This window comes from Thalia democratica, chromosome 2, assembly GCF_965202585.1.
Source record: "Thalia democratica chromosome 2, ktThaDemo2.hap1.1, whole genome shotgun sequence".
Taxonomy (NCBI): Eukaryota; Metazoa; Chordata; class Thaliacea; order Salpida; family Salpidae; genus Thalia; species Thalia democratica.
The window spans coordinates 12860863-12875183 of NC_139166.1; the positions used below are offsets into that span (position 1 = coordinate 12860863).

Here is a 14321-nt window from a genome sequence, read left to right on the forward strand (position 1 = left end):
AACAAAAAATGCAGTTGATTAAATTTAATAAAGTTAGAGGTCTTTAATTTATGCATTAATGACAACAGTGTACTCATAAACTTATTAAAAATATTTTATTTGTATGTATCAAACATACATTTTTAAATATATTTAGTTATTAATTTACTATTCTTTCTTATTTAGTTACAATAAGTTTGAATCAAAAAATTCGAATGAAAAGTTTAAACCTGCATTTACAATGAATGCATGTGTGAACCTGAAAGCTAAAAACTTACTTTATGAAAACCAAGTATTATGTAACATTAATAAGCAGTGAGCAGCTGTAAGTATATTTAAAAAATTGTATTTTAAGTTGTGTGTAAAGTCTACAGCTTCAATCGCTTGATGTCTGCATCCTTGAACTCCACCCTCAGTGCCAATATTTTTTTTACCTCAAAAGGGGTCAACCTCCACGTCATGTGGCTCTGACCCCACCAATCCTTCATTTCCTCAACACTGTCCAAATTTAAAACAGTGCTGATCTGGTTCAACCTGCTGAACCTGTCCCTTACCGACCAGGAAGCTACAGTTGTGATGTAGGTGACCAGTGATCGGAGTTCCTTGTCAAAGAACATGGCACCTAATCTGTTGAACTTGCTCTTGACTACAGTGTTTTCTAGCAGAAGGACAACTTCGTTGACCACCCTGGTTATTAATTGGTCGTATATTTCCTCCATCAACAATTCATTGAACTTGCTTAATAAAGTTTGCAGGTTGAATATGAATTGCTCTGCCCACGGATCATCAGCCTCATACTCCTCATGCTCTTCCTCAGATATGTTGTGGCTGACTGACAAAAAGTTTGACACCTGCGGCTTGTACTCTGGCTTCACTGCTTTGTTGTGCAGTTCAGTGATTGCAGCGTCCCTGATTGCCACAAACTGCTGTGAGAGATTGTCCAGGTCATCCAGGCAGCTGTTGAACTTGTCCTCGTGGCCCTGCAAGTGATGCCTGAACAGCCTGTTGATGTCCTTGTCCAAGCTGGACTTCAGCCTCAGTATGTGCTGGCTGCTCACCTGCAAGTTGTTAATGGTGATCAGGTAGTTGTGCTGGGACACCCTCGTGTTGTCATCAACACTTTTGATCTTTCCCTGCTGGAAAGAGGACTGCATGACAGTGTAGGCGGAGCTGATGTTGCCCAAAACGCCACCAGCGTTGTAACCCTCCTCAACTGTGGCTTTCAGCATGTTTTTGAGGTCAGAGTCAAGTATGGTGACAGTGTGGTTCAATATGACGCACACACAGTCTATAGAGGAGCTATCAATGGACCTTGCAATGCATTTTCTTATGATGAAGAAGACATCATCAACTATGCTTGAAGTTGTGCAGCCCTCTTCCAAATGGTTGAGCTCCTTTGCCCTGTGGATAGACTCCTTCATGTAGTACTCTTCAATGACTATGTATTTTGAAATGACAGTGTGAATGAACACTGACAAGTCAGAGCTTTTTATCCACTTTTGGAACTCAGACCAGGACTCATCTCTTTCACTTTGGTTCGGGTAGACAATCTCAATGTCAGCCTTGATGCGCCTCTTGATGAACCTGAGATAGAGCTCAGCGCGGGAGCTTATCACTGTTATTTCATTTAACAATGTTTCCAGCTTTCTGGGGTCAAGCTTTTTAACTTCTTCATTTTTCTTGCTGTTGGCAAACATTGAAATTTGAACCTGCCTCTCAGTCTCAGCAAAGTTCCTCTGCTTGAGAAACTCATTGAGTATCTTGTTGGCCTGCTTGTCACATTCAATCTGCAGGTTTTTCATCAAATCAAACAGCTTTCCAGGGCCATAGTAAGTCTCAACAAGAATCTGCTGCGTTTCTATTGTCTTGGCAATGCCCTCAAACAGAATTGTCAGTATGTCTGAAAAGATAATGTGGTACTTGGAGTCTGTTTTTTCAATGTTCACTGCTTGTTTAAGGTTGCTGGTGGCGCTCTTTGCAATTTCACCAGAGAGGTACTTGGAAAACTTGGTCAGGCCCAGGTCTTCCAGTTTCAGCCAGGGGAAAATTTTAAAGAATTTTTCAACATCTGCCTGGTTTCCTTCCTGCACTGCTAGGTCAAATTTTTCAGAGACCACTTTTGACATCTCCTCCCTGGCGTTCTTGAGAACTTGCAGTGAGGCGTTTATGTTGGTGCTCTCAGCTCCAATGTTCACGCTCTGCTTTATAACATTCTCATCTAGGCACAGGTACCTGTGAATGTTTGCAGCAGCCTTCTCATAGTCCTGACACTCCATGGCCATCTTGACACCATCTGTGCAGGTTTTCAGGTCAAGAATGTCATCAACCCTTTGTATGGCCTTGAACACCTGGTTCTTTGCCAAATCTAGCAGCTTCACTTTGGAGCTGATGTCGTCAGCAAGCGTGGAAGTGAACTCTATGGTCTTGCCCAGTCCAACCAGCTCTGTTTGGGCGACTGACAGCAGTGGAATGCTGCCATAGAGCTGCTTCATCTGGGCTTCCAAAGTGCTTTTGTTCTGCAGCAGGCCGTCCAGTTTTGCAGTGTGGTGTTTCTCTTCATCTTCAACTCTCAAGATTGCCTCTTCTATTTCGTCCAAAGTTGACAGGTTCTTAATTTTGTCTGGAATCTTAGCCAGCTCCATTTTTTTAAAGATTTTAAAAGTCTACAGAAAAGTACTTGTTTTTTAGTTGATTATAATAAATGTAACTTTCAGATATTAAAAAACTTTATTTGGATAATTTTAATACAAAATCTAATTCTAATAACTTAATTTTTTTCAATACTTTTTGACTGCACAAAACTAAAAAAAAAGTTTTTAATCATTTTAAACATTGAATTTAACATAACATTTGAGTTGGAACTAAAACTTGGTTTTATTTCTAATGGAAATTATTGACATTAGAACTTGACTTAATATAAAAACACACATAGATCTTATTCATATTTTTTTTAATCTCATAAAAAAAGTTTAGTTTATCTTAATTACGAAATCAACTACATATGCTGTAACATTAGAGTTCGAAACATACTAAAATTTGTAAGCTTGACTAAATTTTATCCACAAGCTTTTATCTCAGGTTAATTTAGTAGAAAATCTACTTACAGGGCTATCACTCGTTTTTTCAAAAAATTTTCCAGGTTTTCCAAATTTCTTCCAGAATTTTAAAAGTACACATTTTTGGGTCTATTTTTATTTTAAAGATTATTTTAAGGTAAGGAACTGTGTTAAAAAGTATTAAAAAATTGAAAAGATACTGTAAAACTACTTTCTATGTTTTTTAATAAAAAAATTTAAATGACAAAATCTTTTTATCTATATGATAGATTTTTTGAGTCAAATCAAAATTTTACTACTGTACATGTTAAAATTGTTAAAATTCCATGTTTTTCCAGGTTTCCAGGTAAAGTGGCAACCCTGTACTTAGTTTGTAAAGATATAACTTTTTTTTGAATTATCAAGAATGCAAAATAGAGCTTAAAAAAAATATTACACACATAAAGAAAGTGGTATTGCAAAAGCTTAATAAAAAATTTTAACAATAATATAAAATTAACTTTATATTGAAAATAGTTTTAGTAAAAGTCAAAGTCTAGAAAACTTTATACTTATGTATTATGAATACTTAAAAGAATCATAATAATAACAAAAGGTATTAGTTATGAAAATAAAAATAAATGCTTTTTTGTAACAAATTTGATTTTTATTTATAATAAAAACTAGCCTGAGATTAATATATAAAGGAAATATATACAAACATGTCTAAAGCTAGAAAAAAAAATTCAGAACACCTTAAGTTTTCAAATGAACTGAAGAATCTTAAACTAGTCTGAGTTTTAAAATTTTCCAACTAGCATGAGTTAGTCTAAAAGGACTGAGAAGCCTGAGTCTAAAAGGTATCCCTGATTTTTAGAAGTATTAAGTTAATAATCAATATAAAAGATTAAGGTTTGGCTTCTAATTATTACAAAAAACTTTTTTAAATTAGTGTAAGTAATTTTAGCTGTAAACAAAAGATATTATAATAATCTATTTATTCAAGTACAAATATTTAATGATTTAAATTAAATTTTAGTGTATTATGTTAAAATTATTTCTTAAATTTAAAATTACACCTGAAATATATAAAGTACTTAATATTAACGGTTTTAAGCATTAAGCAAACAATTCAATTAGTGAAAATGTAATTTTTTTTGTAAAAACAACCAAAATAACATTTTTACATTAAAACACACACACTATGGTTTTTAATCAAATCACATCAAATTTCATACTTAAAAAAATTTTATTGAATATAATTTAAACAACTACTTTGAAACTATCCAGCCTAATTATTTTTAGAAATATTTTAATATACAAGTCTAATAAAATTAGTTTTTGTGTAACATGCTACAATTTTAAGATTCATTGAAAAAATGGTATGAAGAATTTTATATGAATAAGATTTAATAATTAACTGATGATCCCTTTTCTGAGTGAAACATTGTTTTGAAAATAAAATCTTAAAAGATTGGAATTTATATTATTCTCTAATTAATAAGATGTGATCTATAATTTTTATCTTTAAAGATAAAAGTTTTACAAGAAATAATAGTATTAAATAAACCTTTTCAACAATTTTTACATTAGATCAAACTTAACCGAGTTTTTATTTCAAGTTACATCATTATAAATAGTTTTAATTTAAAACAGCATACACTTTAAATGAGCTACTGGAACAACTTTTTAGACCCACTTATATTTTTCAACTGGCTAAGAGACAAGTAAAAAAATAAATAAAATGTAGCAAAAACCATAAATATTTATTTACCATACCAAAATATGCAGCAAACAACTAGTTTAAAATAGCCTTGTTTTTTTATAAATTTTATAATTATTAAGCAGATTTAATAAATATTAAATTTCAAGTAGATAAAAACTAACATTATTAAAGAATTTCCACTAACTAAGATGAATAAGTTAAACTAGCTCATTTTTCCAAGTAAAAATTTGGTTTAATTTAAAAAACTTATAATTTCAGTTTAACCTTTTATTTTTTCTAAGATTTTAACATAATTATGAAAGCATTCAACACATTTATAAACAAAATAATAACTTATAATACAATAATAAAATTGATATATGATTTAATAAAAAAATATTTAATTTATCTTAAGTCTAATAAACATTTGTAAAACTTATGAGTAGCCAGGGTAACATTGGTCATTCATACTATAACAAAGAAACTTATATAAAACATTTTATTATTTTCTAAATTGGTCATGTTTATTGTGTTTGGAACACTTTTTCTACATATTTTTTTAATTCACAAAAATAACTGATAAACTTATTGTAATCTAGTTAAAACAGTTTTTTTAAATATCTTAGAAAAGAAGATCTGTATACTACAACATCTACTTGTGGAGGTTTAGATTACAAAAGCCCTGTATTCCAAAAGGTCCTTTAATAAATGTTTAAGCTTTAAGAAAATTCCAAAAAACAACAGTTATTTAATATAAAGATAACTGATTTGTTTTATTTAAATTATTAAATATATTTATTATAAATAATAAGAAAACTTTATATCTGTTGAATTAATTAAAATAATTACAGGGTTGCCAGTTATTTATAAGAAATTTTAAGTTTTCTTAATTTCTTCCAGGTAAAAAAACCAAGTATTTTTGTCTCTTTGTTGTAAAAAAAAAAACTTGAGGTAATAAATGTTTTTAAAATAATAAAGATACAGAAATGGTACTACATTTTTTTTTTTAATAATAAGTAAAGGTCTGATAAATATAACAACTTACTTATTGTATACATTAGTTCTACCTTATCTTATCTGATTTTATTATTTTCATACTAAAATTATTTAAAATTTTTATTTTTTTAACTTTTTTGTTCAACATTCAATGCTTTTCAAAAGATCAAGTTACAGGGCTTTTTTTTTTCAACTATCAAATTCTAGGTTCAATGGCTACTGTTTTAGATTAATTTGTAGTCGTTAGAAATTCAAAAGTTTAAAAGTTGTTTTAATAAAAAGAACGATTATTTAGAAAATTATTAATTTTTATCATTTTCTTATAACCTTAGTTCCTAAGAATTCAATAAATTAGGTGCTTACAAAAAACAATATGAAAATGAAACTCAATGAAGCTGGCTAAGAATTTCATTATCAATAACTTTAAAAAACTAAAAGAGACCAGTTTATGATCAAAAGTTTAAAGTTATCTTTCAACTTTAGTGACTATGTTTTTTTTATTTTTTATTTTTTTATTTACAGAAATGTTTAAGATTTATATTGAAAGTGTTTACAACAATGTTCCATTCATTTTTAATCTAACTTCTAAATAACTTATTTTACTCATACTATTTAATTTTTTTTTAATTAAGGGCATAGGGGGTATATCACTTTTTTCACAATTTGATCTTATTTTATAGAGTTTTAACAAGCTGAACTAAAACAGTAAATGACTAGAAATCACTAAAAATCTATATTCTCCAACATTTTTTGAGATAACTTACTCAAACATTCAGGAAATGTACCTTGCAATATTTAGAAAATTATGTCGGATCAGAATTAAAGAAATCAAAGAATTAAAGAAATAAAAATTTTAAGACAAAAAATTAAAAAACTTTTTTTTTTATTCCTTCTGACAGAATTTTACAAGTATTGCATGGAACATTTCCTGAAAGTTGAGGAAGTTATCTCAAAAAGCATAGGAGAAAATAGATTTTTAGTGAAATAGCCTTTTTTGCTGTTTTAATTTGCACCTTCTATGAGGAACCTATTGTTGCCTTCAACTTTGGCCTGCTATATCTTAAAATTATTTTAAACTTATGAAATCTGTAAAAAGCATCTTATAGCTTAGTTAAAACTCTATAAAATAAGATCAAGTTGTGGAAAAGTGATTTACCTCCCCTTATGCCCTTAATACATTATTTTTTTTAATAATTATTAATAATACATATTTTCCCTAATTATCTACCTTTATTATCATTTACTTTTATTCTTATACTCCATATATGTTTAATATTATGTGAGGAGGGTTAAGGATGAATGTATGATTTTAATGAAAACATTTAAGTGTGTTAAAATTACATTAGTAATTAAGTATAAATATAAAACTTAAGTAGCAATGACATCAATAACAACATTTAAAAATATGTTATCAATAACCAATTCTTAAACTATATAACTTTTTTGTCTATTTAAAAGAATTTTCAAGTCCAGGTGTTGTAAATAAATCAAATACAGAACTGAAATGTCTTTGTAAAAACCATTTTGAGAATTATAAGACAAACATGATCATAAAATAAAAAAGCTGTGTGATATTTAAATAAATATTATTAAATTAAGTTCTTAATTGACTTATTAACAATAATAATTTTTTTAAAGAAGAATTTTACAATTTTATAAATTTAATTCTATTGTAAGTGGTCACTAAACTTTAAGCTTATGATATGTAGAAAATTTGATACTTTAATATATTTTAATCATACTTTTACATGAATTAATCATTACAATATTATTAAGAAATTACTGAAACACTTTTTAATATATTTTAATATAATAATAATAAATATAATTCTTATTACTACATTTATTGACTTGTTTATTTACTTCAACAAGAAACTAAATGAATGTAGATTATCAAGTAAGTTATAGGAAAGTTCAAACTATTTTAAGTTAAAAAAATATGTTATTCAAATTTAATTTATTTTAAAATAATAAGAAGTTTCAAACTAAGTATTTGTTGATAAGTTAATCTGAATATTTTTTATTTAATATGAAAAGTTTGTTACAAAACAAATTCAAGTTGAAATGAATAAATGTTTTTCATAACTTAAAAGTTAAAACTAACAGTAGATTTTTATAAGCAACAGACTTGATTCTTGTTTTTATCAAATAACTACCTATGGGTATGAAAGTTTTGTTGATTCCTTATCTTACTTCTATCTGTTTAGTTGTTTATTTTTAAATCCATGGAATTTGGTTTCTTACTTTCTTTATTAAATTTGCAAATACCAACGTAGCAAAACATAAACCAATTCGCCCTTTTGACATTTTTAGTCGTAAGATAAAGAATATCAAATGACGTGTCACTGATAATAGTAAAGTAGTTTTTTTATTTTTCCTGTTTACCGTCTACCACAGTTGCTAAATTTCTATGAAAAAATTGCCACACAACAATTTTAGTATAATATTTTCAATGTAAACTAAAAAAAAATTATTCATATACAAAATTATTTATTATATAAAAAACAACTAATTTTCAAATCGTTTACTTAGTTTTAATGCTTTGTGCATCTCCTCAGAACGAAATAAAGAACATAGTAAGATTTTTTAAAATCACACAAAAAAACACATTGTGACGTTTCAACTAAAAATGAATAATTTTAGTTAGCCTATTTTGAAAACAACTTATGTACAAGTTAACTTATTTTTGCTTTGTTTGTTCTTATTTTCGACTTATTTTGTTGTTATTTTTTTGTTATTTTTTAGTTGTTTTTGGTTTTTTTGAAATACATGTTTTGATCATGGAGGCAGGGTTGCTGCCTTTCTTTTCTTTTATTTAATAATAAATCTTATTTAATTTTTTTAATCTCCTACTTTTCCAAGCAACATAAATGGCATGTTTTATTGTTTTTAGGTTTTGTTTTGGTTCTGCAGAGTATTTCCCATTTTAAATTATAGTCTTTTTTTGCGTCTTTTAACAACCAAATATAGTTCGATAATTCGGTATTGTGCCTTTTTAATTTGTTAGTAAAGCTTGCTTTATGGTTGCTATATCTGTTTTTAAATACTGTACTAGTGGAACCTACGTAAAATTTTGTTATATCTTATGTTTTTATAGTTGCTTGGTAGATTATATTTTTTATTTATATTTTTCATTTCTGAGACTCTGTTCTGACGATTCTGTATTTTTCTTTTAATATTGAACTAGAGAAAAAAAAAAAGCAACTTTTTAAATAAATTAAAACAGTTTTACTTTAATTTTTACAATACTTTTTGAATATTAGAACCTAGACAACTCTTTTTAACAAAGCTATATTTTTAGAAGCCTATCAAACTATTTTTATTCACCGAACTACTTAAAAATAGTAGATTCAATTTTGTTGTTAAAAAAAACTTTAAATTCAAAAGTTTAAACAGTGAATAGATATTTTTCCGAAACAATGTTAATACTATTTTCTAAGTCGTTTCAAAATATTATCCAGTCAATACGCAGCACCACAGCTGTTTCAATACTTTATTTATAGTTTAAATAAACCATTATATTACAAAAATACTTTATTGAGTGTAAATAAAGTAAAAATATTTATTTACAACTTTTGAATTTTAATATTGGTTTAAAAACTTTTTTTTCCAAAAATTGTATTAAAATATTGAAGAAACAAGTTAAAAGTTTTATCCTTACTTTTTCATAATAAACTATCAAAATATCAGTCAAATTACTATATATAGTTCATAGCAATTTTTAACTATATTTCTAACTTTATTTTTCAACAGCAAACCATAAGCCACCTCTTCTAGATTCTTAAAAAATAAAAAATAAAACCGTGTAGACTTTTTAAGGTTTTTTCAGTGTTTCGTCTTTTTAAAAGCTGAAAGACTGATTGTTAAAGTTTTTACACTAACTTAAATCAATAAGTTATTGATGTAGACTTATGTATCAATCTAACCCACTGCTGTACGAAAACTGTAGATTGCTTCTAGGTTTTGAGACTGCATTCAACAACATAACAGTAAATATTTTTCGTTAACTATTATTAAAAAGTCATCGCTAACTACTGAAGATATTTCATTAATACGAAAAGTAAATTGACGCTCCGCTTTTAACAAAGTTTGATCAAAATAAAAGTTTTTTGCTCTACGTCGGCCGGATTGCAATTTTGTATGCAACTACAGGTTTTTTCTCAACTTGTTGGTCGGTAGTTTGATTTTTTTGATGAATTTTCACGTTTAGGTGTCCCATATTATTTTAAGTCGTTTTCCTTCCAAATCTCTTTGGATTACTTTTTTATGAAAAGCTTTAATACTTTAAAGTCTAAATTAATCGAGAAATGCGTGGTATTAAACTTGAAATATACAAAATCCTCGTGTTATTCAACTATATGGTACATCATTGTTTTAGCGTTGACAGAAAAAAAACATTCAAAAAGTCAATCGATCAGTATAGTTGAATTGTTTTAGAAATTACATAAAACTGTTTTAATACTTTTCTAAATACCATTAAATAGTTATATTGAGAACTACCCATATTTCGCCTGTAATCATCATCAAAATAATCTTTCTACTCAGTTTAACTCTATTTATTTCAGGTTTCATAAAAGCAGCAGTAAAAAGGAAATGATCAAATAGATAAAATAAACACTTTATTTAATTTACTCATTAATCAAATAAACATTTCTAACCAAGCAAAAAAAAAGTACATAGTTTTATTTGTGTACTCTTATTTTAAGAGTAACAATCAAAGTTCTAAACTTGCATCTAGGGATAATATATATTTTTTTGTCTTATTTTGACTAAGGTTATTAGATTAAGCCACTGTCCACAAAACTGCTAAAAAATTTTGTTTCAAGATTATAAAATCTGGCCAGCAAACCTCTTTTATCTTTTAACGATGATCTACAAAAAAATATAGAAATAGTTAAAACTAGTCAACTTTAGAATAAAATGTTAACATACTTATTGACCTTATACAAACTAAAAATCTACTGTATGTATTTAATTTGAAATTCCATATGTTAGAGATTAATATTTATGCAGATTGTTTAGATTTTTGTTAATTTTCAGCTTCGTAATTTTTAATCCTGTAGCAAAGAAACTATTTTGAAATATTTATCAATTTTATTTAATTAATTTTTATCTATGTAATAATAACAAAGATAATCTATTTTTAAAGTATTTTAGAAACTAACTTATGTCTCTTGTTTTTAAAAATTATCACGTTATCAATTGAATAAAGCTTTCACCATAAAAAATTATTTGTATTGCATAGATTAAAAAAAATATTTTTACTAATTGTTTAAGTAACAATGTAAATTCCCTGACTTTGAAACGTATACTTTTCAGAATTTTTAGTTTAATATAAGAATTGACAAGCTCTTTAAGCAAAACTTAGGTTGCAGAGTAAGTCTATATAATTCCCAAAGACTTTTGAAAAACAACTATATTTTAAAACTTACTGTTATACACTTAATATATTTTTCGATAATATACAGATGAGGTAAATAAAATTCAAAAATGGATGCTTATCGAGTTTTATTTTAGACTTATTGTTCACCAACTTTATTTTTCAAACTTTGTAAAGTTTTTACTACTGAATACTTTAAAAAGCCTAAAAGATTATTTTAAAGCTATATAAAGCATTTGTAATAGTTACTACTCAAAAAAATTCTACTAATTTAAACTAACAATTTTTATCATGATATATTTAGTCATTACATGATTTATTTATAAATGTATAACACATCGTTTGTCAAACGAAAAAAAGCGCTCAAAATATTTGGTCCCAAAACCTATTTCACGAAAAAACATTTCGGTTATCGAATAGTGCACCACTTAGGTAAAGTTTAAAGTCTTGTCAAGGACTTTAATTATAATTAAATAATTGTCCAGGAAATTATAACCATAAAACATAAATTCTGTATCAACTAAATGCAAAATCTTCTTCATTTTCCGAAAATTCTACCTCAATGTTATATTTCAAAATACTGTTCAGTTTAGAAAGGTTTTATGTTTAGTATTTTCCATGAACGATTTATAAAGCATATTTAGCAGGTTAAAAGCAATTAATAAAATTTAGAAATAATCTTACAGTTTTCTTATAGTTTTTTTAAACTTAAAGCAGTAAGAAATTTACGAAGAGCCTTAGCTTAACATTAACAAAAAAACACTTAACTATAAATTTGAATGTCAACTAGCTTAGATGAATCTGCCTTGTTAACTTGTTTATTGAAAACTACATTGTTTAGCTATCATAATTTTCAAAAAACATTTATCGTTGTAGAGGGAAGAGTAAGTCTGATGTTTTTCTAAAAAAAAGCGTAAAAACTTTTATTTGCGAGCATTAAAAAAGTCTAATAATGGCAGTTGAATTATCTATGGAAAGGTATATACATAAACAAGACAGTGCTTACAAAAACATTAATCTAATACAAACTTTAAACTATAAGTTTACTTAATTATTTTAAAAGTAAGCTAAGCTCTTTTTGTGGTAATAGACTAAATTACACCGCTGTTACACAATACACTTTTCCTTACTAATATGTATGAACTAATGCTGTTAATGATTCTTTAAGTTTAAAAAAACTCAAAGTTTGCATTATCGTTTTTATTTAACTAGCTTGTTTTTTAGGTTTAACTGCTAAAAGTGCTGCAAAAGTTTTCTCTGTTGTTTAATTTAAATAGATAATACTCAAAGTCAATTACAAGCTTTTAACAACTGAAGTATAAAAACTTGGTAGTGTATAAATATTGTACACATTTATCCCTTGTAAGAAAAACGAACACTTGTTTTAAATGCAAGACAAATAAAAAAGATTAATAGCTTTTTAAAGCAGTTCTAATATCACTCTTAAAACTTTATTAACTTTGTTTACTCTTCAAGATTTATAAATCAAGTCAAATTTTTGCTAAAAATATTCAGTGTCAATTGAACGACAAAAGAACAGGGCTCAAAAATTTTGGTTATAATACGAAAGGCCTTTTCACTTACTACTACAATAAAAGAAACTTAAAACAGTATATATATTTTATTTATAGTTTATTGGGTTTACAAAGTAAAGTAATTGTTAAAAGATAAATATTTTTATATCTAAAACAAACAAAAATAACTTGTTTTCACAAATTTTACATTAACTAAATGTTATAAAACAGCTAAAACTACGTTTTACCATCCTTGACTTACAAATTTGTTGTCAAATTTGGTGTTAGATAAAATTTTGCGAATTAAATTTATCAAGATAACTTGTGCAAAAGTATAATGACGTAATAAACACTTTACTAGATTTAAGAATTTGTAAATTTACCATACATATGATAGATTGTTAGTCAAAGAAGTTTTTTACTGCTATCACATTTCTTGCTTATCAAATGAATTTCTAAACAGTTTTCTGTCAATACTTACAAGTAATTAGTGAACATATAAATTATTTGTTATTTACTCTTCTCTTGAACTACTTTTTTTTTCACATTATTCTTCCTGGTGCAAATTGGCTACTAAAAACTTTAACTCTTTAATTTTGAGCTATTCCCAATGTACCTTTTAAACTAAATTAATGATTGATAATTTTATTTTTCTGTACTGTATTCTATGTAAGAATACTAGTTTAATGAAAATCAGTTGTTGTTCCTTTTGAAAATATGTAGATGGTATTATAGTTTTGAACTTTTAAGACAATAAATGTAAGATTCATTGTTAGTTTATTAAATTTTATTTTCCACCTTTCCATTTTTGAAGAAAGTTGGATAACCACACTAATTTATTTCAAATGTCTAGTATTTTAATCCACAATTGTTCTCTATAGTCTAAATTAGCTCTTAAAAGGCTTTCTATAAACTGGACTGTGTATGCATTTTCAACCTGTTCTGGTATATGTTTTTACTTAATTATAAAGTTATCAACAATTCACAGACTAACCATCAGTCAAGGTACCTTTTCATTCCGATATTCTGAGTCTTCAACGATTGTCTCTCGGCCCTTTGTTACATATTAACAGCCCTCGTTTTGAATTATAACTAGTTTTAAAGGAATTGTTATTACTCACAGTTATTATGTTGTTAATTAAAAAAACAGTGGCTTTCAAAATTTATTTCATTTTTGACATATTGACTCTTTTGGAAGAACTTTATGTTCAATATTATAAACTACGGCAATACCTCCATCCAATTTTTTTTCCTTAAAATATTTTTCTTATAAAATTATTATATGCACAAAAGCACTCAATATTACCACATCTTTTAATAACAAATTTTTATTTAAAAAGTGAAAACTTTGAAATATAACACATTATTAGAAATAATATTTAAAATAAGCTTAATACTTTTGAAAAATTTCACACTGGTTTCTTAATAAGTATTTAGTACTCTTCCTCTCCAAGTACATCAAATAGTTTGTAGTTTCAAATATTTTTATAATTAAAATTGTTTGGGTTTGCACAAAAGCTATGATCATTGTTACTGCAAGCAAAGTAACTTTTGTCTAATGTTTTCGTGAAAAGTACAGATAAAATTTAGGAGCATCAAAACATTTGGTCTCACCAACTTTAATTTAAGAAGCTGTTGATATCATTTTGTTCATTAAACTTTCTTGTATTTTATCCTTCTTACATTTATCAACTCCAGCAACATTTCACAAA

The 14321-nt window shown here is 26.8% G+C and overlaps 1 protein-coding gene across 1 annotated transcript; it reads right to left on the bottom strand.

Annotated features, from left to right (window-relative positions):
* Window positions 1-18: 18 nt before the first annotated feature.
* Window positions 19-2633, bottom strand: LOC145849864 (conserved oligomeric Golgi complex subunit 4-like). The gene has a single exon (XM_082954952.1). The coding sequence runs from the start codon at window positions 2619-2621 to the stop codon at window positions 348-350; it is 2274 nt and encodes a 757-aa protein (XP_082811078.1). The 5' UTR covers window positions 2622-2633; the 3' UTR covers window positions 19-347.
* Window positions 2634-14321: the final 11688 nt, after the last annotated feature.